Below are 21,127 nucleotides of genomic sequence, written 5' to 3' on the forward strand. Positions count from 1 at the left end.
ATTTTGCTAGGAAAAATAAGAAAGCAGGGAATGTCATGCTGAAGGAACAGCATGTAGGAAGGTAGAAAATATTAGAAGTTCACAATGTGGAGTATGGGAAGTTGTTTTATGAATTAAAATGTTGGGTGTTCAGAGCCATGTAGTGGGGGATAAAGCTAATAAGGCTGATATGAGGACATACTATGGAGGGGTGGGAGGTAAAGGGGAGTGGTATTCATAGCATTTTTTTCTTTATTATGTAGTCCCTTCCTAATTTTAATTTTAAAAAGTGGAAAGACTGAGAGCGACTGAAGTACTAGAAAAATGAATAAGTAACAGAATAATTACAGGACAGCAGTGTAAAATTTTCAGTAGCAATGACTTTCACATAGGGGTATAATGTAAGTAGCTATCAGGGTGAGGTTTCAATATATAGAAAATCAGAGTTGAATTTCTTGATTAAAGGTCACTAGTAAAATAACACCTAGTAGACACTTGTATTTCACCAATAGTATATTTGTTTTTACTTTGGTGTAATTTAATGATTTTAAAAAGTTGCAGGTGTATTTTATCTTTATAAGTTCCTGTACTACTCTCTCCCTGTCTTTGGGAGTTCCCTTAACCCACAGATTCATTTAATTCCTAGTTATTGATGGCACACTTGATTTTGTATGTTGAAGAGTTTTAACTCTCTCTGAACTTTTTCAGATCCTGGCGAGTCTAATACAAGAGAGAATACATCCACAGTGGGTGGCTTTAGAGTTGGAAGGAGTTTTGGAAACAGAGGTAACCTGCTTATGATATCTTACAATCAAAACTTAAGTGACCCCAAGTTTTATAGTCTTTGAATTCTGTTTCCCTTTAATATACATAGAAAGTGTGTGCCTTTCCCAAGACTTTATGGAGATCACAAGGGAGTGCTTTCACTTTCCTAGTCATAGTTTAGAGCAGCAGTTGCTGCTTTGGATGTGTCTGCTACTCTATTTCGCTTTTTTTTTTTTCTTTTTAATAGCCATGCTACTTGCTGCAACATCTCTTCAAATTGATTTACCCCACAGGTGAACCCCAGTTCTTTTCTACTATACTCATGACTTGCTTTCCCTGCTCCCACAAGCAAGAGATCTATCTTATACTTCCAAAGGTGAATCTGAGTCGCCATCTTTACTTGAGCAAAGAACCAGTAGAAGCTTTGAAATTACATTTTTTTTCCATAAAAACTTAAAAAACTGTAAAGTAGAACTTAGGTAAGAGTTTAAGATCGAGACCAGTAGTGTGTAGGTGGAAGACTTTCTCAAGCATTTTGGAGACCCAGCACTTGACTTTTCTGGGAGAGGTGTATGGAGGGGAAGGGGCAATTGTAGAGGGCAGTAGAACGTAATCCTTTTCTGAACCAACTTCAAAGATTGCAAATGTTTAAATGAATAAAATAACTCAAAACCCAATTTTGTGATATATAGTCTTTTTGTAGGGATTATCTTTATTTTGAAATTACATATCTGTTCAACGAAAAAGTGTCATCCAATCATATATTGAGGCCAAAGGGTACTTATTTTTTATATGCTAATTGGGTATTAAATTTCCAAGAGGTTTAATGCTGGAGGGTACATAGGTTTGTTGAACCTGAGATGTTAAATGACTTGATATGTAGACATTTTGCATATATATATATTTTTTAATTTATTTTTTATTTATTTACTTTTGGCTGTGTTGGGTCTTCACTGCTGCGCAGGCTTTCTCTAGTTGCAGCGAGCGGGGATTACTCTTCGTTGCGGAGCATGGGCTCTAGGCGTGCGGACTTCAGTAGTCGTGGCACGCAGGCTCAGTAGTTGTGGCTCGCGGGCTCTAGAGCACCGGTTCAGTAGTTGTGGCACACAGGCTTAGTTGCTCCGCGGCATGTGGGATCTTCCCTGACCAGGGCTTGAACCCGTGTTCCCTGCATTGGCAGACGGATTCTTAACTACTGTGCCACCAGGGAGGTCCCTGCATATAAATTTAACATCTGTCGAACAGTAACTGATTGGTCTCTGTAGTACCAAAGCCATAATTTAATGTATTTTATTATTTAGGTTAGATACTAATTGATAGGCATTGCATATTGACATTAGGTTTTTTTTGCGATATGTGGGCCTCTCACTGTTGTGGCCCCTCCCGCTGCGGAGCACAGGCTCCGGACGCGCAGGCTCAGCGGCCATGGCTCACGGGCCCAGCCGTTCCGCAGCATGTGGGATCTTCCTGGACCGGGGCATGAACCCGTGTCCCCTGCATCGGCAGGCGGACTCTCAACCACTGCGCCACCAGGGAAGCCCTGACATTAGTTTTAACTTACATTATTCCCTGAGTATCTGCAGTAAAGATCATTTTATTAAGGCTCAAATTTTTAAAATTTTATGAAATATTTTGATGGATGCTTTTAAAATGAATTTTAGAGATATATCTATATGCTCCAGAGATGCATAAATCTGGAGATACAAGTTTTTATTAAATGAGATATTTGAAAGCAGAGCTTGATGAAAGATTTTTCTTTAAAATTTTATAAACAAAAAGAAGTTGGCAGAATTTCCTTGTTATTGAGAAGGGGAAAATTATTGAATATTGGATTATAATTCAGTTGTATTGTCCTCCAGCAGATGAAGAGATTACAAGTTAATTTATAAAGTTTAAAAAGTTTTTATATTTTGAATAGAAAGTACATAGTGGTTATAGTGATATATATATACACACACAGCCATGTACATATAGAGGAATATATGACATTTGAGGTAATATAAGATTGGCTGGTATTTTATAAACTGACACAGGAAGAAGTTGTCATACAATGTGTATGAATTCTCATTCACTATTTATATATACAGTTGTATGTGGTTTATACTGTTTTAAAGGGGCATCAAAACTAGAAGTCCCTGTAAAGAGAGTGTTTCTTTGTTTCTATGTTTCTCTTTCTTTCTCTTTTTCTTTCTTTCTTTCTTCTACAAAGGTATAGGTAATTGTTGTTTTCAGAAATGTGCAAGTTTAATTTTATATTTTTTGTAGGTTTTTCAAATAACAAGTTTGAAGAAGGTGATAGCTCTGGTTTCTGGAGAGGTAAGTTCATTGTTTTTTGTAGTGACTTTAAGAATTTAGTGTCCAGAGTACATGCTAAAGAGAAACTAAGATTAATTATCTTAGTCTGTTCCAGTTCTATTTTATTTAAACCCGTTTTATAAAGCAGCTATAGCCAGAGCCTTAACCAAGAGTTCAGCCATCCTAATTTGGCCTATTGTCACCTGCCTTAATTAATCTATAAAGTGCAACTTTTGAATGCTGTGCTTCCTTAAGAAAAAGAGGATAGTAGAAAGAGCAAGTCAAGAATCAGAATTTCAATAAAGATGTAAAAAAAAAAAAAAAAGAATAGCTAAAACAATTTGTGAAGGAAGATTAAAACGGGAGGAATTAATCTACCCAATTTCAAGATTTTGCAGTAATGATGGAGGGTAGATACATAGATCAGTGGAATGGAATAGAGAACCCAGAAATAGACTGACATAAATGCATTTAACTTGTTTTTGATAGCAGTGCAAAAGCTATCAAGGAAGAATAGGCTTCTCAAAAAATGGTACTGAAACAGTTGGACATCCCTCAACAAAAACAAACAAACAAAAAATGAACCTTAACCTAAACCTCCACACCTTACATAAAAATTAAGTCAAAGTGGATTATAATCTTAAATGTAAAAGCAGGACATTTTTAGAAAAAAAAATAGAAAATCTTTGGCATCTAGAACTAGGTGAATAACTCTTAGACTTGACACTGCAAGTATGATCAATAAAAGCAAAAACTGATAAATTGAATCTCATCAAAATGAGTTAAAAATGCTTCATAGAAGATCCTTTTAAGTGGATGAAAACTAAAATTACACAGTGGGAAAACATATTTGAAAATCCCATATGAGACAAATGACTTGTATCTATACTATACAAAGAACTCTCCAAACAACTTAAAAAAATCCAACTAGAAAATAGGCAGAAGACAGGAACAGATATTTCATGGAAGGGAATATACACATGGCAAAGAAGCACATGAAAAGATGCTCAACATCATTAGCCATTGGGGAAATGCAAATTAAGACCATAATGAGATATCAGAGAATAACTAAAATTAAAGTATAGTGACAACATCAAATGCTGGTGAGTACGTATAAAAATTATATCACATCACTGGTGGGAAAATAAAATGGTTTTAGCCTGAAAAAAAAATGAATCAGAATTCCAGTTTCATATATAAATATAGTTTGAGACATGTAGGTCTTTATTCAGGTTCATGAGACTGTGGATCACTGCTGAAATCAAAGACATTTCTGTCAAAGGTACTGACACTCTGGTTTGGAGGAATACAGAGAATGATGAGAATAGAGTAATGTTACCATAAGGTAGACTACAATAATTAACATTACTTTTCCAGGAGAGCCTGGTTGAGTAGATTTGGGTGAGGCCCTGGAACCTGTATTTAAAAAGCATCCCTGGTGACTCTGATGCCTCTTTTGTTTGGTAACCACTGATCTATGGAATCTTTATAACATAATACACTTTGGAGTTCCAGACTTTGTTTCATGTCCCTGCTCTGCTATCTGCTAGTTGAATAACATAGAGCAAGTTGCTTAATTTCTCGGAGCCACAATTTCCTCTTCTGTAGAATGGAGACCATTCATTTTATAGCTTGTTAGGCACACTAAATGAGAATGTGTGTAAAAGCACGAAGCTTAGTCCCAGACACATACATGGTAACCAGTAAATGTCATCTATCTTCATTAAATATTTGAAACTTGATCTTAACTGTGATTCTCAAAATCAAAACCAAACCTAGACCTGATCACCTTAAAACCCTTTTGGAACATGGTGGGGTTTTAATATATCAGTTAAGACTGCTTCTCCAAACTACTGTCAGTCTCATTCTCCCTGCTCTTGTCTGCTTTTTCTCCTATCCTGTTTTAATGAAAACATGTGTAACATACAACTAATATTTGAGAGAAGAAAAACATCACCATTTTTATCCTTTTCCATTTCTCCTTTTCCTAGTTTTCCAACTTTTAATTAGTATTCAAGATCATTTCTACTCACCAAAGACATTCCTTCCCCCCGAGTTGACTCTTTAGTGATGAGCCAGAGTGCTTTTGAGCACAAATTCCAATTTCTCACAGCACTTGAGAGAACTTCTCTCCTCCAGAATGGTCTACTTTCTTCCTTTGATCTATTTACTTCTTTTTTTTTTAACATCTTTATTGGAGTATAATTGCTTTACAATGGTGTGTTAGTTTCTGCTTTATAACAAAGTGAATCAGTTATACATATACATATGTTCCCATATCTCTTCCCTCTTGTCCCTCCCCCCCACCCTTCCTTTCCTTATTTACTTCTATTCTCAGTTTTAGTTCGCCTAAACTAAAAAACTATGTATATTCCTAAAAATTTCTTTCACTCTCACAGTTGTTGGCAAGCCCAGGAGCAGGTTTTGCTATCATTATAGAAGCTTTTTGTCTGCACACAGATGTATAGAGTGTTTTGTGGTTATTTTCTCTGCAATCTCATGTCCCCTAGCTGGTATAGTATAGCGATAAGGAGCTCAGACACCTTGGATTTGAGACCCAGATGCTCCTCCTGTCAGTTGTATTATCTTAAAAAATTCTGTATTTCTTTTTCTCTGTTTATAATTTGAGGATAATACCCACCTCGTAAGGTTTTTGTGAGGACTTAAAAAGTTAAAACAGACTTCATTTAGAGCAGTGCCAGACAGATACTAAGTTCTATTTGTTGTTATTACTATTATTTTTATATAATTAATAGATTATAACTGATCTTGGGATCATCGTCTCATTTTTGTTTGTGCTTGGCTTTATTTTTTAAGCTACAGAAATTATTTTTTTAATTTTTAATTTTGAAATCATTTGACTCAAAAGAAGTTTCGAAAATAGTACAGAGGGTTTCCTCCACCCTTCTTCTAATGTAATTGTACCCTTCACCCAACTGCTAATGTCATCAGCCTATTTTAATTCCCAGTGTGGTAAAAATAGCTTTGGGCTTGTTTTAGAACAGTTGGCCAAAGATTATATGAGACCTTTTTCTCCTTGTCAGGCCCCAGATTAATTCATAGGTTTTTTTTTTCTGTAAGGCAATAAATATTAGCTAACATCATCATTATTCCAGAATTATTATTCCAAGAATCTTTCCAAAATTCTTTCTTTACTGTTCAGCACGCTTGTCATATTATATCTTGCTTCTAAGAAAGTTGTCTTGATGTTAGATGGCTCTTCAGGAATATTTGTCAGTTGTTGATGTCAGCTCAAATAGGAGCCTGCAACAAGAGCTCTGGGCCATTGTTTATTACAAAACAATATTAATTGAGTAGATTAGTACTTTTGCGCAGAAAATTATAGCTTCTACTCTGTTCAGCCATTTGTGTCATCACTGGGACCTAAAGTTCTCAGGTGCTAAAAGTTAGTGATATGTACAAAGATCCCTTGAAACCATCTCGGTATTTCCCAAACATGGCTTTTTTGGAATCTTCTAGAAAGCTTAAAGTTATTAGTAAAAGTTATAATTTTTTAATTTAGAAAAATCATTCCTTGCTGTCACTCTGCACGTTCAAAATAAACATCTCTGGGGGTGGGCTCTTTCCAACTTACTAATAATTTTTAGGCAGCCTTCAGTGTAGTGATCCTCATACCACTATTTAGAAACCCTGGTAATGTTACTTGATAATGTCACTAAAAACAGAAAACCAGGATATCCCCCAATTTCTCCATTAAGATGAATGGGAGAAAGTTTGCATATATTAAAAAAACACTGACATCTCAGATTTATTAAGAAAGGCAAGTTACAGAAGTAATGACATTATAAGAAGAATAGTCATGCATTTCTGAGATCCCCACTACTTAATGGTTAGATATTTCTGAAACTGTTTCTAGTTAAACTGATATTTACGAAATTCTTATTTTTTGGCTGTGCTCAGAATTCGACAAATTATACGCTTAACATTTAATATTTAGATATATTAGGTGATTTGTATAGGGAATTGACTGAATAATGTCTTTGTATTTCTGTGGTTACAATTATTTTAAAAATTAAAATGTTCATATTTTAACTTATAAAGATTTTTATTTTTTCTTAATAATTTCTCTTGTGACAGTGCTATTCCTTAGATGCTACATTAATGTAAATACTAAAGTAATTATTTAGATGCTATTCACATGTTAAATTTTTATTCAAGAGTCTAACAATGACCGTGAAGATAATCAAACACGGAACAGAGGGTTTTCCAAGAGAGGCGGTAAGGACCATGTTTTGGAACAATTTGTACTTAAGACAGAGATACGAAACTGAAAACTACATTCCTTTTTATGGCTGAATACTACTATTCCATTGTATGTGTACTTTTTTTTTTTTTTTGCGGTACGCGGGCCTCTCACTGTTGTGGCCTCTCCTGTACTTTTTAAAATCCATTCATCTGTTGATGTACACTTGGGTTTCTTACTACTTTTGGCTGTTTTGAATAATGCTTCTGTGAACATTAATATACAGTTATCTGTTTGAGTCGCTGTTTTTGCATTTTTGGGGTATATGTCTAGAAGTGGAATTGCCAGGGAATGGGACTGTGGTAAGTTAAAATATGCCACAAAATTACTGCTCTTACCAAGAATCAGCCTTTTTTTTTTTTTTAACATCTTTATTGGAGTATAATTGCTTTATAGTGGTGTGTTAGTTTCTGCTTTATACAAAGTAAATCAGTTATACATATACATATGTTCCCATATCTCTTCCCTCTTAGATCTCCCTCCCTCCCACCCTCCCTATCGCACCCCTCTAGGTGGTCACAAAGCACCGAGCTGATCTCCCTGTGCTATACGGCTGCTTCCCACTAACTATCTATTTTACGTTTGGTAGTGTATATATGTCCATGCCACTCTCTCACTTTGTCACAGCTTCCCCTTCCCATATCCTCAAGTCCATTCTCTAATAGGTCTGTGTCTTTCTTCCTGTCTTACCCCTAGTTTCTTCATGACCTTTTTTTTTTCTTAGATTCCATATATATGTGTTAGCATATGGTATTTGTTTTTCTCTTTCTGACTTACTTCACTCTGTATGACAGACTCTAGGTCCATCCACGTCACTACAAATATCTCAATTTTGTTTCTTTTTATGGCTGAGTAATATTCCATTGTATATGTGTGCCACATCTTATTTTTTGGTTTTTTTTTTCTTTTTTTTTTGCGGTACGCAGGCCTCTCACTGTTGTGGCCTCTCCCGTTGGCGGAGCACAGGCTCCGGACCTGCAGGCTCAGCGGCCATGGCTCATGGGCCCAGCTGCTCCGTGGCATGTGGGATCTTCCCGGACCGGGGCATGAACCTGCGTCCCCTGCATCGGCAGGTGGACTCTCAACCACTGTGCCATCAGGGAAGCCCTGTGCCACATCTTCTTTATCCATTCATCCAATGATGGACACTTAGGTTGCTTCCATGTCCTGGCTATTGTAAATAGAGCTGCAATGAACATTTTGGTACATGACTCTTTTTGAATTACGGTTTTCTCAGGGTATATGCCCAGTAGTGGGATTGCTGGGTCGTATGGTAGTTCTATTTTTAGTTTTTTAAGGAGCCTTCATACTGTTCTCCATAGTGGCTGTATCAATTTACATTCCCACCAACAGTGCAAGAGGGTTCCCTTTTCTCCACACCCTCTCCAGCATTCACTGTTTGTAGATTTTTTGATGATGGCCATTCTGACCGGTGTGAGATGATATCTCATTGTAGTTTTGATTTGCATTTCTCTAATGATTAATGATGTTGAGCATTCTTTCATGTGTTTGTTAGCAATCTGTATATCTTCTTCGGAGAAATGTCTATTTAGGTCTTCTGCCCATTTTTGGATTGGGTTTGTTTTCTTGTTATTGAGCTGCATGAGCTGCTTGTAAATCTTGAAGATTAATGCTTTGTCAGTTGCTTCATTTGCAAATATTTTCTCACATTCTGAGGGTTGCCTTTTGGTCTTGTTTATGGTTTCCTTTGCTGTGCAAAAGCTTTGAAGTTTCATTAGGTCCCATTTGTTTATTTTTGTTTTTATTTCCACTGTAGGAGGTGGGTCAAAAAGGATCTTGCTGTGATTTATGTCATAGAGTGTTCTGCCTGTGTTTTCCTCTAACAGTTTGATAGTGCCTGGCCTTACATTTAGGTCTTTAATCCATTTTGAGTTTATTTTTGTGTATGGTGTTAAAGTGTTCTAATTTCATTCTTTTACATGTAGCTGTCCAGTTTTCCCAGCAACACTTACTGAAGAGGCTGTCTTTTCTCCACTGTATATTCTTGCCTCCTTTATCAAAGATAAGGTGACCATATGTACGTGGGTTTATCTCTGGGCTTTCTATCCTGTTCCATTGATCTATATTTCTGTTTTTGTGCCAGTATCGTACTGTCTTGATTACTGTAGCTTTGTAGTATAGTCTGAAGTCAGGGAGCCTGATTCCTCCAGCTCCATTTTTTGTTCTCAAGATTGCTTTGGCTCTTCGGGGTCTTTTGTGTTTCCATACAAATTGTGAAATTTTTTGTTCTAGTTCTGTGAAAAATGCCAGTGGTAGTTTGATAGGGATTGCATTGAATCTGTAGATAGCTTTGGGTAGTAGAGTCATTTTCACAATGTTGATTCTTCCCATCCAAGAACATGGTATATCTCTCCATCTATTTGTATCATCTTTAATTCCTTTCATCTGTGTCTTATAATTTTCTGCATACAGGTCTTTTGTCTCCTTAGGTAGGTTTTTTCCTAGATATTTTATTCTTTTTGTTGCAATGGTAAATGGGAGTGTTTTCTTAATTTCTCTTTCAGATTTTTCATCATTAGTGTATAGGAATGCCAGAGATTTCTGTGCATTAATTTTGTATCCTGCTACTTTACCAGATTCATTGATTAGCTCTAGTAGTTGTCTGGTAGCATCTTTAGGATTCTCTATGTGTAGTATCATGTCATCTGCAAGCAGTGACAGCTTTACTTCTTCTTTTCTGATTTGGATTCCTTTTATTTCTTTTTCTTCTCTGATGGCTGTGACTAAAACTTCCAAAACTATGTTGAATAAGAGTTGTGAGAGTGGGCAACCTTTTCTTGTTCCTGATCTTAGTGGAAATGGTTTCAGTTTTTCACCACTGAGGATGATGTTGGCTGTGGGTTTCTCATATATGGCCTTTATTATGTTGAGGAAAGTTCCCTCTATGCCTACTTTCTGCAGGGTTTTTATCACAAATGGGTGTTGAATTTTGTCGAAAGCCTTCTCTGCATCTATTAAGAGGATCCCATGGTTTTTCTCCTTCAATTTGTTAATATGGTGTATCATGTTGATTGATTTGAGTATATTGAAGAATCCTTGCATTCCTGGAATAAACCCCACTTGATCATGGTGTATGATCCTTTTAATGTGCTGTTGGATTCTGTTTGCTAGTATTTTGTTGAGGATTTTTACATCTATGTTCATCAGTGATATTGGCCTGTAGTTTTCTTTCTTTGTGACATCCTTGTCTGGTTTTGGTATCAGGATGATGGTGGCCTTGTAGAATGAGTTTGGGAGTATTCCTCCCTCTGCTATATTTTGGAAAGTTTGAGAAGGATAGGTGTTAGCTCTTCTCTAAATGTTTGATAGAATTCACCTGTGAAGCCATGTGGTCTTGGGCTTTTGTTTGCTGGAAGATTTTTTTTTTTTTTTTTTTTTTTGCGGTACGCGGGCCTTTCACTGTTGTGGCCTCTCCTGTTGCGGAGCACAGGTTCCAGACGCACAGGCCCAGCGGCCATGGCTCACAGTACCAGCCGCTCCGCGTCATGTGGGATCTTCCCAGACCAGGGCACGAACCTGTGTCCCCTGCATCGGCAGGCGGACTTTCACCCACTGCGCCACCAGGGGAGCCGTGCTGGAAGATTTTTAATCACAGTTTTAATTTCAGTGCTTGTGATTGGTCTGTTCATATTTTCTATTACTTCCTGGTTCAGTCTCAGTAGATTGTGCATTTCCAAGAATTTGTCCATTTCTTCCAGGTTGTCCGTTTTATTGGCATACAGTTGCTTGTAGTAATCTCTCATGATCCTTTGTATTTCTGCAGTGTCGGTTGTTACTTCTTTTTCATTTGTAATTCTGTTGATTTGAGTCTTCACCCTTTTTTTCTTGATGAGTCTGGATAATGTTTTATCAATTTTGTTTATCTTCTCAAAGAACCAGCGTTTAGTTTTATTGATCTTTGCTCTCGTTTCCTTCATTTCTTTTTCATTTATTTCTGATCTGATCTTTATGATTTCTTTCCTTCTGCTAACTTTGGGGTTTTTTTTTGTTCTTCTTTCTCTAATTGCTTTAGGTGCAAGGTTAGGTTATTTATTCGAGATGCTTCCTGTTTCTTAAGGTAGGATTGTATTCTATAAACTTCCCTCTTAGAACTGCTTTTGCTGCCTCCCATAGGTTTTGGGTCGTCATGTCTCCATTGTCATTTGTTTCTAGGTATTTTTTGATTTCTCCTGTGATCACTTCGTTATTAAGTAGTGTATTGTTTAGCTTCCATGTGTTTGTATTTTTTACACATCTTTTCCTGTAATTGATATCTAGTCTCATAGCCTTGTGGTCAAAATCACTGCTCTTATCAAGAATCAGCCTTTTTTTAAAAAAAAAATGTTCCTTGGGTTGATGCAAGTCCTTGTTGAATTTTCAGTTTGGAAAATGTTAATTCTGACAGTTTTTTCAATTTTTTTTCTTCTTTGGAGTAGCAGCATTTGGAGTCCCTTACTTTGCCATTTTCATTGATATCAGTGATACATACCATTTAATAATTTTCATTTTGTTTGCTGGTGTATAGAAATACAATTAACTTTTGTATATTGAAGGTTCAGTAACCTCACTAAACTTATGGTAAGTACTTTTTCTTTCCATGGATTGTGGAAATACCCTGTTAATGGTGCAGTTGTGGCAACTTTGAGTGTTTTACAACTGTCATTTTTTCCTTTTGGTCATTTTTAGTTTTTATTCCCAAAGCAAGTAGCAGGTTTTTAAAATACTGTAGTATATCTATTTATACTAATGAAGTTGAACATTTATAGGTCACATACAGCGTTTCTTTTTAGTAACTATCTGTTAATGGCTTAAAATATTAAAGTCATTGAATTATGCAAGACTTGAATTAACTTGGCCACCATGTCCCTGGTATTTCTTTCTTGTTGTTTTGTGTTGTTTTTGTGTGTATGTTTTAATATTATAGGCTGTCAAGATGGAAATGATTCAGAAGCTTCAGGGTCATCCAGAAGAGGTGGAAGAGGTAGTTTCCGAGGTTGCTGTGGAGGATTTGTTCTAGGAAGTCCAAGTTAGTGGTGGATTGCAAATAGTGTGTTCATTTATTACGAAAGAAATGATAAAAAATAATACTTATCATATAAGGTTGTTATGATGATTATATGAGAATAGTTAAGCATAGTGGTTGGTACATAATCACTTATATTGTATAAAATATTATTTTTTAGACACATGTAATTCCTTACAGGTTAAGTGGGAATATATGAATCTTTTTACCAGTGTGTGTGACTCATTTCTTTAATATTACATACTGTGAAGCATTTTAGAGCTTTGATAAAGATGGCTGACCTTACAAATAGGTGGCCTTCTCTATGGCTCTGCGTCCCATTATACTTCTTTTATACCAATGTGGCTTTCTACCTAAATTCTACCAGTCATCATTCCTTGGTGCTAAGGTATTGTTTTCTGAAGTCACTGTTGGAATGCGTTTGTCACTTAACAGAGGAGGACAGAATAGTGGAAGCTAAAAACATAAATTGTAATAATGATTTAATAGATGTATAGTGGATTAGTGAATTGTCACTTTAAAAAAAGTGAAGGGATCTGGAGGGTTGCTGTTCAGGACTGATAAAGTTTGATTTGGGAACTGTGGGTGCAAGGGGTGCTTTTCTGGAGAATAAGCAGTGAGATTATGTAATGTGAAATTTCTGGGGGCAGTAACCGTGCTATTTTTCAGAGGTAATTTAACTTTTGCTTATATCATATTTTGGTGTAGTATTGACCCTAACTACTTTTATAAAATAATTTTAATAAAATAAAAATTTTAAGGAAGTAATTTGTAATTGAAGGAAATAATTTGTGGAGAAATCCTTTTGTGTGCTTCTTAGAAAAATACTGTAATTCCTGTTAAATTTAAATTATTCTGCATCTTTTTAAATTATGGCACCATAAGTTGATTTTTTTCTTTGCTGCATGATTTAAAAGCTTCTTAAAAGTAACATAATCTAAATTTATTATCTGTAAATCTAGATAGCAAATATGAACAAGATGAGGGGACCCAGCACACTGGTGGCATTTTTGGCTCTAGAAGATCAGCATTAACTGGTGTAGGTGAGAAATAGAATTTATTACTGAATATTAATCATTTGCTTTTAGCTCTAGGATTAATAAACCTAATATATATGTTTAAGTGTACTAGATTGGCTCATGATTTTCTCTGCTTTTTAGATTTGTAGGCAAAAATACATGGACAGTTTTGCCTCCCTTACAAAGTTTGTGCTCTGTGAATTATTTCTTCTTTCTTATCTACCAGTTAATTTGAGTTATAAATTATACTTTTAATTGGAGGAAGGAAAATGAAGTTTGCTTTGATTTCAAAGAAAGGATTCTGAGTTAGGGGATTTGAGGAGAAAGTGAAAAAAAGGAACATAATTATTGACAAAAAATGTTGAAATGTGGATAAATAAACTGTGGTACTAAAAAGAAATGAGCTATTAAGGTATGAAAAGACATAGAGGAACCTTAAATATGTATTCCTGAGTGAAAGAAGCCAATCTGAAAAGGCTACATACTGTATGATTCCAGCTATATGAAATTCAGGAAAAGGCAAAACTATAAGAAGAAGGGTGAAAAAAAAGGTGGTTGCTAGGGGTTGGGGGAAGGGATGAATAGGCAGAGCACTGAGGATTTTTAGGGCAGTGAAGTTACTTTGTATGATACTGTAATGGTGGAGACATGCCATTATACATTTGTCCAAACATAAAGAATGTATAATACCAGGAGTGAACTGTAATATAAATGATGGACTTTGGGTGATTATGATGTGTCAGTGTAGGTTCATCAATTGTAACAAATTACCTCTTTGGTGGAGGATGTTGATAATGGGGGGAGGCCATGCAGGTGTGGGGATAGGAGGTATATGGGACATCTCTGTACTTTCTGCTTAATTTTTCTGTGAACCTAAAACTGCCCTAAAAAAAATGAAGTCTTTAAACAAAATGTTCAAATGAGAAAAAGGTTTAAGTATAGAATTAAGAGATGGGTGGATTAAGGGACTAGAATCCTGAGTAATTACTCAGTATTTGAAAAGAAATAGCTATATGGTTTATGTGCTTGAGGAGGAGCTGTGATTTCTCTAAATCTTCTGTAAAACAATGCCTTACAGGTAAGGGTGACACTTATCAAAGCAGAAGTGGTAGTGGAAGTGGACGAGGTGAGTTCTTATCTGGTTTACCTGTAAGTGGTTAAAATTACTGTAATCAAAGCTTAATTTTTGAAGTTAAAGGTAACTGTTGCTGCTTTTATACACTTTGTGGAGTATGCATTTGCACAGCCAGTTTTGGGGAGTTGTTTACTACTACTCTTTAATCCAACAATTCTGTTATAGGAATTACATACTGTAGGTGTATTTGCTCAATACATGTAAAAGTGTGTTCACTGCAGCTTCATTTATAATAAGTAAAAACTGAAAATCACCTAAAAACTCATCAGTCTGTTTAATAAATGATATAACCATAAAATGGGAGATACCATGCAGATGTTAAAGATTGAGATGTAATCTATATGTATAAATTCTTATTAAAATAATGTTTTTTCTTATGAGATAGTTATTTGGCTTGGCATAGGGGATAAAGAAAGTTCAGTATAGATGATTTTATACTATGAGAAAATTTTTCAGAGTTAAAAATATTTAAATGTCACATAAAAGTTGAAATGTTTTCCAGACTAGTAAAACCATAAAGCTTGTTTGATGTCTCTGAAAAATTCTTAGTGATCATTATTAGTCCCCACTTCCTTCCTTTGGATTCTTGGATTCTCCACTATAGAAAAAGATTATTAATGGCTAAACCGTATCTTCTACAAATGCTCAGATGTTGTTTGAAAAAGGATTTCAAGACCTATGGACATACAGGACAAGAAAATTAGCTCACATGTAAAGATGCTATATCTAGTTAGCCTTTCAAATCTAATGCAGTCCTTGTTCTTTTTTTGTGGTAGTACCTGAAAGTGGCACAATAGATGACTCCTTGTCTAAAGATCAGAAAGATAGTGTATAGAAAAGAGTCAACACGGCAGACCTGACTGCTGTTCTTTGAAAGTCCTGCTTATAAGGTTGGACCTTACCTGGCTTCTGAGAACTTGGATTTAGGGTTCTCACCACTCTTAACTGGTGTGAGTGGCTCACTGTGCCTAAACAGTTTGTACAACTGTGTGGTTTATGCCGAATACCTGCTTTTCTTCTGGGAGTCTGGAAGTTTGGTACATGCCAGGCAGAAGGTTCCTGCATTATCAGCACCTCATAAGAACCCTGGATATTGAACCTCTAATGGGCTTCTCTGGTAGACAGCATTTCCAACATGTTGTCACAACTTGTCCTGTGTGATACCAGTGGGAGAGACTCTTGAAAGCTTGGTTGCCTGGTTTTCTCTGGACTTTTCCCCGTACACCTTTTTCCTTTGCTGATTTTGCTCTCTATCCTTTCTATGTAATAAGTCACAGCCATGGTTATGACTGTATTCTGAGTCCTAGCAAATCATAGAACCTATGGGTTGTAGTGGGGACATCCCAACAAAGATGGATTTTTAGTTCCTTTTAGAAAATATATTCCTTTGCTGAGGAATATAGGGATTAGGAAAGAGACATAACAGTTTAAACGAAAGAATACTAATATGTTATAACAGTGTAATCTGCATAAAATCAGCATGTTGAATGCTAAGGAAACAAAATGTTCAGGGTTCTATTTATCTTAGTTGTCTCAAGTATTATTTGTACGAAGGGACTTTATGCATTTTCAGAACTTTTTCTCTTTGAAGATAAGCAATGAAAAGAAAAATGTGCATAGTCTTGTATCTTGTATCTTGACTGTATCTTGTGGATTTCTTTAATAGGTGGTTACAAAGGTTTAAATGAAGAAGTAATTACAGGCTCTGGAAAGAGTAAGTTTTACTTTAGATAAGGTATTTGATTTTTATAGTGAGCATTCTTTTACCCTTCAATTTTTAAAAACATTTATCTGTTTTTCAATTTGATTCCTTTTAAGATTCTTGGAAGTCAGAAGCTAAAGGAGGAGAAAGTGGTGACACTCAAGGTATATTAATTTTTGTGTGATCCACATGAGTGTATATTGCATTTTAATACAAATACAGAATATTTAAAAACAGAGCTAATTTTTTAAAATTTGAAGTGAAAACTTTAATGGTAAACATTGGGAATTACTACAGTATTTAAAATTTGAGTTTGTCAGTTCTTGTATGTTTTCCCTCTTATTTTTATTCTAGTCCTTGTAATGTAAATTTTCTTTTTAAATTCTAAGGACCAAAAGTGACCTACATACCACCTCCTCCACCTGAGGATGAGAACTCCATCTTTGCACATTATCAGACAGGCATAAACTTTGACAAATATGATGCTATTCTTGTAGAAGTATCTGGACATGATGTACCACCAGCAATTCTGGTCAGTGTAATAATTGTTTCTATAATGACTGTGTAGCAAACTTCGGTTTTTAAAAACTTAGTACATTTCTTTAAGTTGGTATTAAAGAATACAAAAATTTCATCTTATTCTCTAATGTCTTAGGTTGGAAATTTAGAACCATGACTACCACCTACATTAGAATTAATTGCTATGTTGAAAGGGAGGGTACTATATTTCCTCCCCACCTCCCCAAACCAGGATGAGAACTTTATTTAAATTCACTAAAAAGGATACTTTTCCTAGAGATCAAGATTTCTGCTTCCTAAGTGTGTGAGAAAGTGTGTCTTAGGGGAGTGGTTTTCTAAAGAGTGGGGGAGCCCAGAGTCCCTTGTTGGTAATGAACCATTTTTACTGATTAGAGTTATTTGTATCTCACAGGTTTTAAGGGGACAGAAAAGAGTTTCTAGAACCACTGTCTATATGGAATATTCCTTAATTCTATCAAGTAATAACATACAGGTTCTGGATACTACTTTTGAGTGGGGGCATATTTGTAAAGTTAACCTAGTATATAAAGTGGAATTAACAACTTGAAACTAATTCAAATAGAATATGTTTATGGAATGACCTGTATATGATATATGGAATTTAATCACTGCCACCTGCTTTTTTTTAGACTTTTGAAGAAGCTAATCTTTGTCAGACACTGAATAGCAACATTGCTAAAGCTGGTTATACTAAGCTTACTCCTGTGCAAAAATACAGTATTCCTATTATACTAGGAGGAAGAGATTTGATGGCTTGTGCTCAGACAGGGTCTGGAAAGACTGTAAGTCACTTTCCTGCATGTATTCTGTCCCATATGCAAACTGCTACTTTTTGAACTTTGGTTCTTCCCAAGTAGAAGATTTCAGTGAACTGTCATAAATATTCATTGCTTCTGATTTCTGGTTTTATTGAGGTTTGTGTGCTTCTGAAGAAAGAATTTTGAACTATTTCCAGAGTAGTTCATAGATTTTTAATCTCTAAGCGTGGTCAGCTTTTTCTGTGCAACATAATATCTAAAACAAAATGATTGAGGGTCAAAGCACCAAAGTTTATAAGCCACAGAGAAAGGTAAAAAATAATTTATGTAATACAGCTGATACAGTTTTGGAGTCAAGAGAATGAGAAATAGCTGTAGGTATTGTACCTGATCCTTAGTATGAAGTGACCTCCGGTTATGCTAATTCTAAAAGAACTGATGGGACCAGGTTGGTTTTAGGACTAAACTGTGGGGTTTGTCTACTAAATAGGGTTCCATGAGATGAGTATTAAAGACTGTCATTTCCAGGATGATAGACTCTTGGTTCATACTGTATTAGTCTTAAAAAGCTTCCATAGTAGAGTTGAAGGGAAAATAAGTGAGTTGTATAATACAGCAGCTGTTGTGTGACTTAAATGTGGTTTTGGAGGTAGATTTTAGTGTCTTATTTGTTTAATGAGAAAACTATAGCACAAAATTTCTTGCCACATGTAACTTTAATAAGGGTGATATGTTTAGTAATCCAAATGAATGATTTCCCAAGTTTTGCTCTGCTCGTGGACCACTTTTGTCATGCATTCTGATAATTTTATTTCTACCCCAAAAGGAGTCATTTAGAATGAATGCTGCATGCTGCATTAACCTCTAAAAATAAGTTTATTTAGAATCCATGGCTGTGCTTTTTAAAAAAAGAACAAAAGATATTTTCATAGGGTAGATTAACATTATCAGACATTTTATATTGTATAATATGAGCATGAAGACCTAAATGTTAAAAACTCATGGAAATAAAAATAGTTTTCCTTTCTCATCTTAAATTTACCAAAAAGATGAAAGAAGAAGCTAAAGGATATGAAGACATGAGGAATAGGTTGCCATAGGGAGAAGGATGATGCACTATACATTTGTAAATTATGGAATTTAACTTCTAGGCAGCTTTTCTCTTGCCAATTTTGGCTCATATGATGCGTGATGGAGTAACTGCCAGTTGTTTTAAAGAGCTGCAGGAACCAGAGTGTATTATTGTCGCACCAACCCGAGAATTGATCAGTCAGATCTATTTGGAAGCCAGAAAATTTTCTTTTGGGTAAGTACATCTAGAATGCCACTCACAAACAAGTTTTTCTTTAGAGAATTTTCTTACTTATTTTGGGAAGAACACAGTGCATGAATAAGAATGCACTCATGTAATTGATTGAAGTTTACTTTTTCATAATCTTGTTTATGGAATCTCTTTATTTTAAAAAGAAACATTCTTATTAAAAATTAGATGATAATAGAAATAGATAAGACAATAGTGAACATATTGGTGTGTCTTCTGGTAGTTTTTAAATGTATGTTTAAAAAATGAACTTAGGGTGTTCCTAATAATTTTCTGTTCTTTTACACGTAACTTAATAAAATGGATAACTGCTTATTTAACAACCAGACCTAATTTTTAATGACTTTAAGATTGCCCATGTGTATGTATTTTATTTCTCTATTTTGGGGGATTTAGGTTGTTTCTAATTTGGAGCTACTATAAATAAAAATAATTCTTGCTGTAATGAACAGCTTGCTATATAAATTTTTTCTACTTTTATGTTTTAAGTATTTTCTTAGGGATTTTTATAAATTTAATGTTAAAGAATATGGACTTATTTTAAAGCTTGCCTTCTACCAGCAGTATATGAGAATGCCAATTTCACTACACACTTTGCCAGTATTTGGTATTAGTTATTTGTTGCTGCTTACCTTAAAACCTAGTTGCTCAAAACAATAAATATTATCGGGTTTCCCTGGTGGCGCAGTGGTTGAGAGTCCGCCAATGCAGGGGACACGGGTTCGTGCCCTGGTCTGGGAAGATCCCACATGCCGTGGAGCGGCTGAGCCCGTGAGCCATGGCTGCTGAGCCTGTGCTCCGCAACGGGAGAGGCCACAACAGTGAGAGGCCTGCGTACTGTAAAAACAAACAAACAAAACAAAACAAAAAAACCAATAAATATTATCTTACAGTTTCTGAGGGTTAGGAATTGCAGAACAGTTTAGCTGGGTGTTTGTGACTTGGGATCACTTATGAGGTTGCAGACAAGATGTCAGCTAGGATTGCAGTCATCTGAAGGTTTGACTGGATCTCTGTGTAAGGATGCTTGATTGTCCTTAGGAAATGACAACTGGCTTCCCTTAGATTGAGTGGTCAATGAGAAAGAGCAAGGAGGAGGTTGCTATGACTTTTATAAAACAGTTGCAGTCACTTTGGCCATATTCTGTTAGTTACTAAGCAAGTCAGTAAGTCTAGCCCAAACTCAGGACTGGCTATATATTTTGCTAGAACTAGTGCAAAATGAAAATGCAGGGTCCTTTGTTAAAAAATTATGAATTTTAAGCAGCAAATATAGAGCATTAAACCAAGCACAGGGCTCTTCTAAGCTTGAGACCCTGTATAACTGCATAGGTTGTACACCTATGAAGCCAGCCTTGTACACACCTATGGAGGAGCGGAGTTAGGATCTATATTTAAAGGAAGGAGTATTGAAGAATTTGTGTACATATTTTAAAACCACCACAGGTATCTTCATTTTTTTTTTTCATTTATTTGGTTATTGAGAGGTTGAACGCTTTATACATTTTCTTTTGTGAATTATGTATTTGTTATCTACCAGTTTATCTATTGGGATATTAGTGTTTTTCTTTACAATTTTTTAGAGTTTTCTCTGTATAGAAGCTTAACCTTTTATTTTGTATAAATCCGTTTATTTAAAATGAGAGTAGAAAAAATTAAAATCATTAAAATCCCTTTAATGTCAAGCTTGACAGATCTTTTGGAAAAAGTAGGTGTACATTGCTTATACCAGTGTTTATTTCTTGCTGATCCCCATGTAGTATGTTGCTCGTCAGTCTTTTATTTTTACTTTTTTTTTTAAAGCTTTTCCAGTAAATTTTTTAAAAGTTTTACTTATTTATTTTATTTTTGGCTGTGTTGGGTCTTCGTTGCTGTGCGCGGGCTTTCTCTAGTTGTGGCGAGCGGGGGCTACTCTTTGTTGTGGTGTGTGGGCTTCTTATCGTGGTGCCTTCTCTTTTTGCGGAGCACGGGCTCCAGGCGCGCAGGCTCCAGTAGTTGTGGTGCGTGGGCTCTAGAGCGCAGGCTCAGTAGTTGTGCTGCATGGGCTTAGTTGCTCTGTGGCCTGTGGGATCTTCCTGGACCAGGGCTCAAACCCATGTCCTCTGCATTGGTAGGCAGGTTCTTAACCACTGTGCTACCAGGGAAGTCCCAACTTCAGGCTTTTAAATCAAGTAAAAGATAACAGTTTTCTTTTTTAAAAAACGAAAGCATATGTATGATAAATTCAGATAATTATGCACAAAATGAATATTAGTACATGGATATTTGTTGGAACATTTTTGTGGCAAAAAACTGAAAAGTATCAATGTTTGTCTTTAATTCTCCT

General features: G+C 35.6%; 1 protein-coding gene across 7 annotated transcripts in view; it reads left to right on the forward strand.

Annotated features, from left to right (window-relative positions):
• The window catches only part of DDX4 (DEAD-box helicase 4), a 68,397-nt gene that overhangs the window by 29,314 nt on the left and 17,956 nt on the right, over window positions 1–21,127 (forward strand). For 4 of the 7 annotated variants that reach the window (XM_029216782.1, XM_029216781.1, XM_029216785.1 and 1 more), the window contains 11 exons: window positions 688–765; window positions 3,010–3,060; window positions 7,219–7,278; window positions 12,228–12,329; window positions 13,289–13,369; window positions 14,424–14,471; window positions 16,147–16,194; window positions 16,299–16,346; window positions 16,572–16,714; window positions 17,352–17,504; window positions 18,632–18,786. In XM_029216782.1, coding sequence (XP_029072615.1) covers window positions 688–765; window positions 3,010–3,060; window positions 7,219–7,278; window positions 12,228–12,329; window positions 13,289–13,369; window positions 14,424–14,471; window positions 16,147–16,194; window positions 16,299–16,346; window positions 16,572–16,714; window positions 17,352–17,504; window positions 18,632–18,786 — 967 coding nt within the window. The remainder of the gene's footprint in view (window positions 1–687; window positions 766–3,009; window positions 3,061–7,218; window positions 7,279–12,227; window positions 12,330–13,288; window positions 13,370–14,423; window positions 14,472–16,146; window positions 16,195–16,298; window positions 16,347–16,571; window positions 16,715–17,351; window positions 17,505–18,631; window positions 18,787–21,127) is intronic. The other 3 variants (XM_029216788.1, XM_029216786.1, XM_029216787.1) reach the window with 3 other exon arrangements.

This window comes from Monodon monoceros, unplaced genomic scaffold, assembly GCF_005190385.1.
Source record: "Monodon monoceros isolate NGI ecotype Baffin Bay Population unplaced genomic scaffold, NGI_Narwhal_1 Super_Scaffold_12, whole genome shotgun sequence".
Taxonomy (NCBI): domain Eukaryota; kingdom Metazoa; phylum Chordata; class Mammalia; order Artiodactyla; family Monodontidae; genus Monodon; species Monodon monoceros.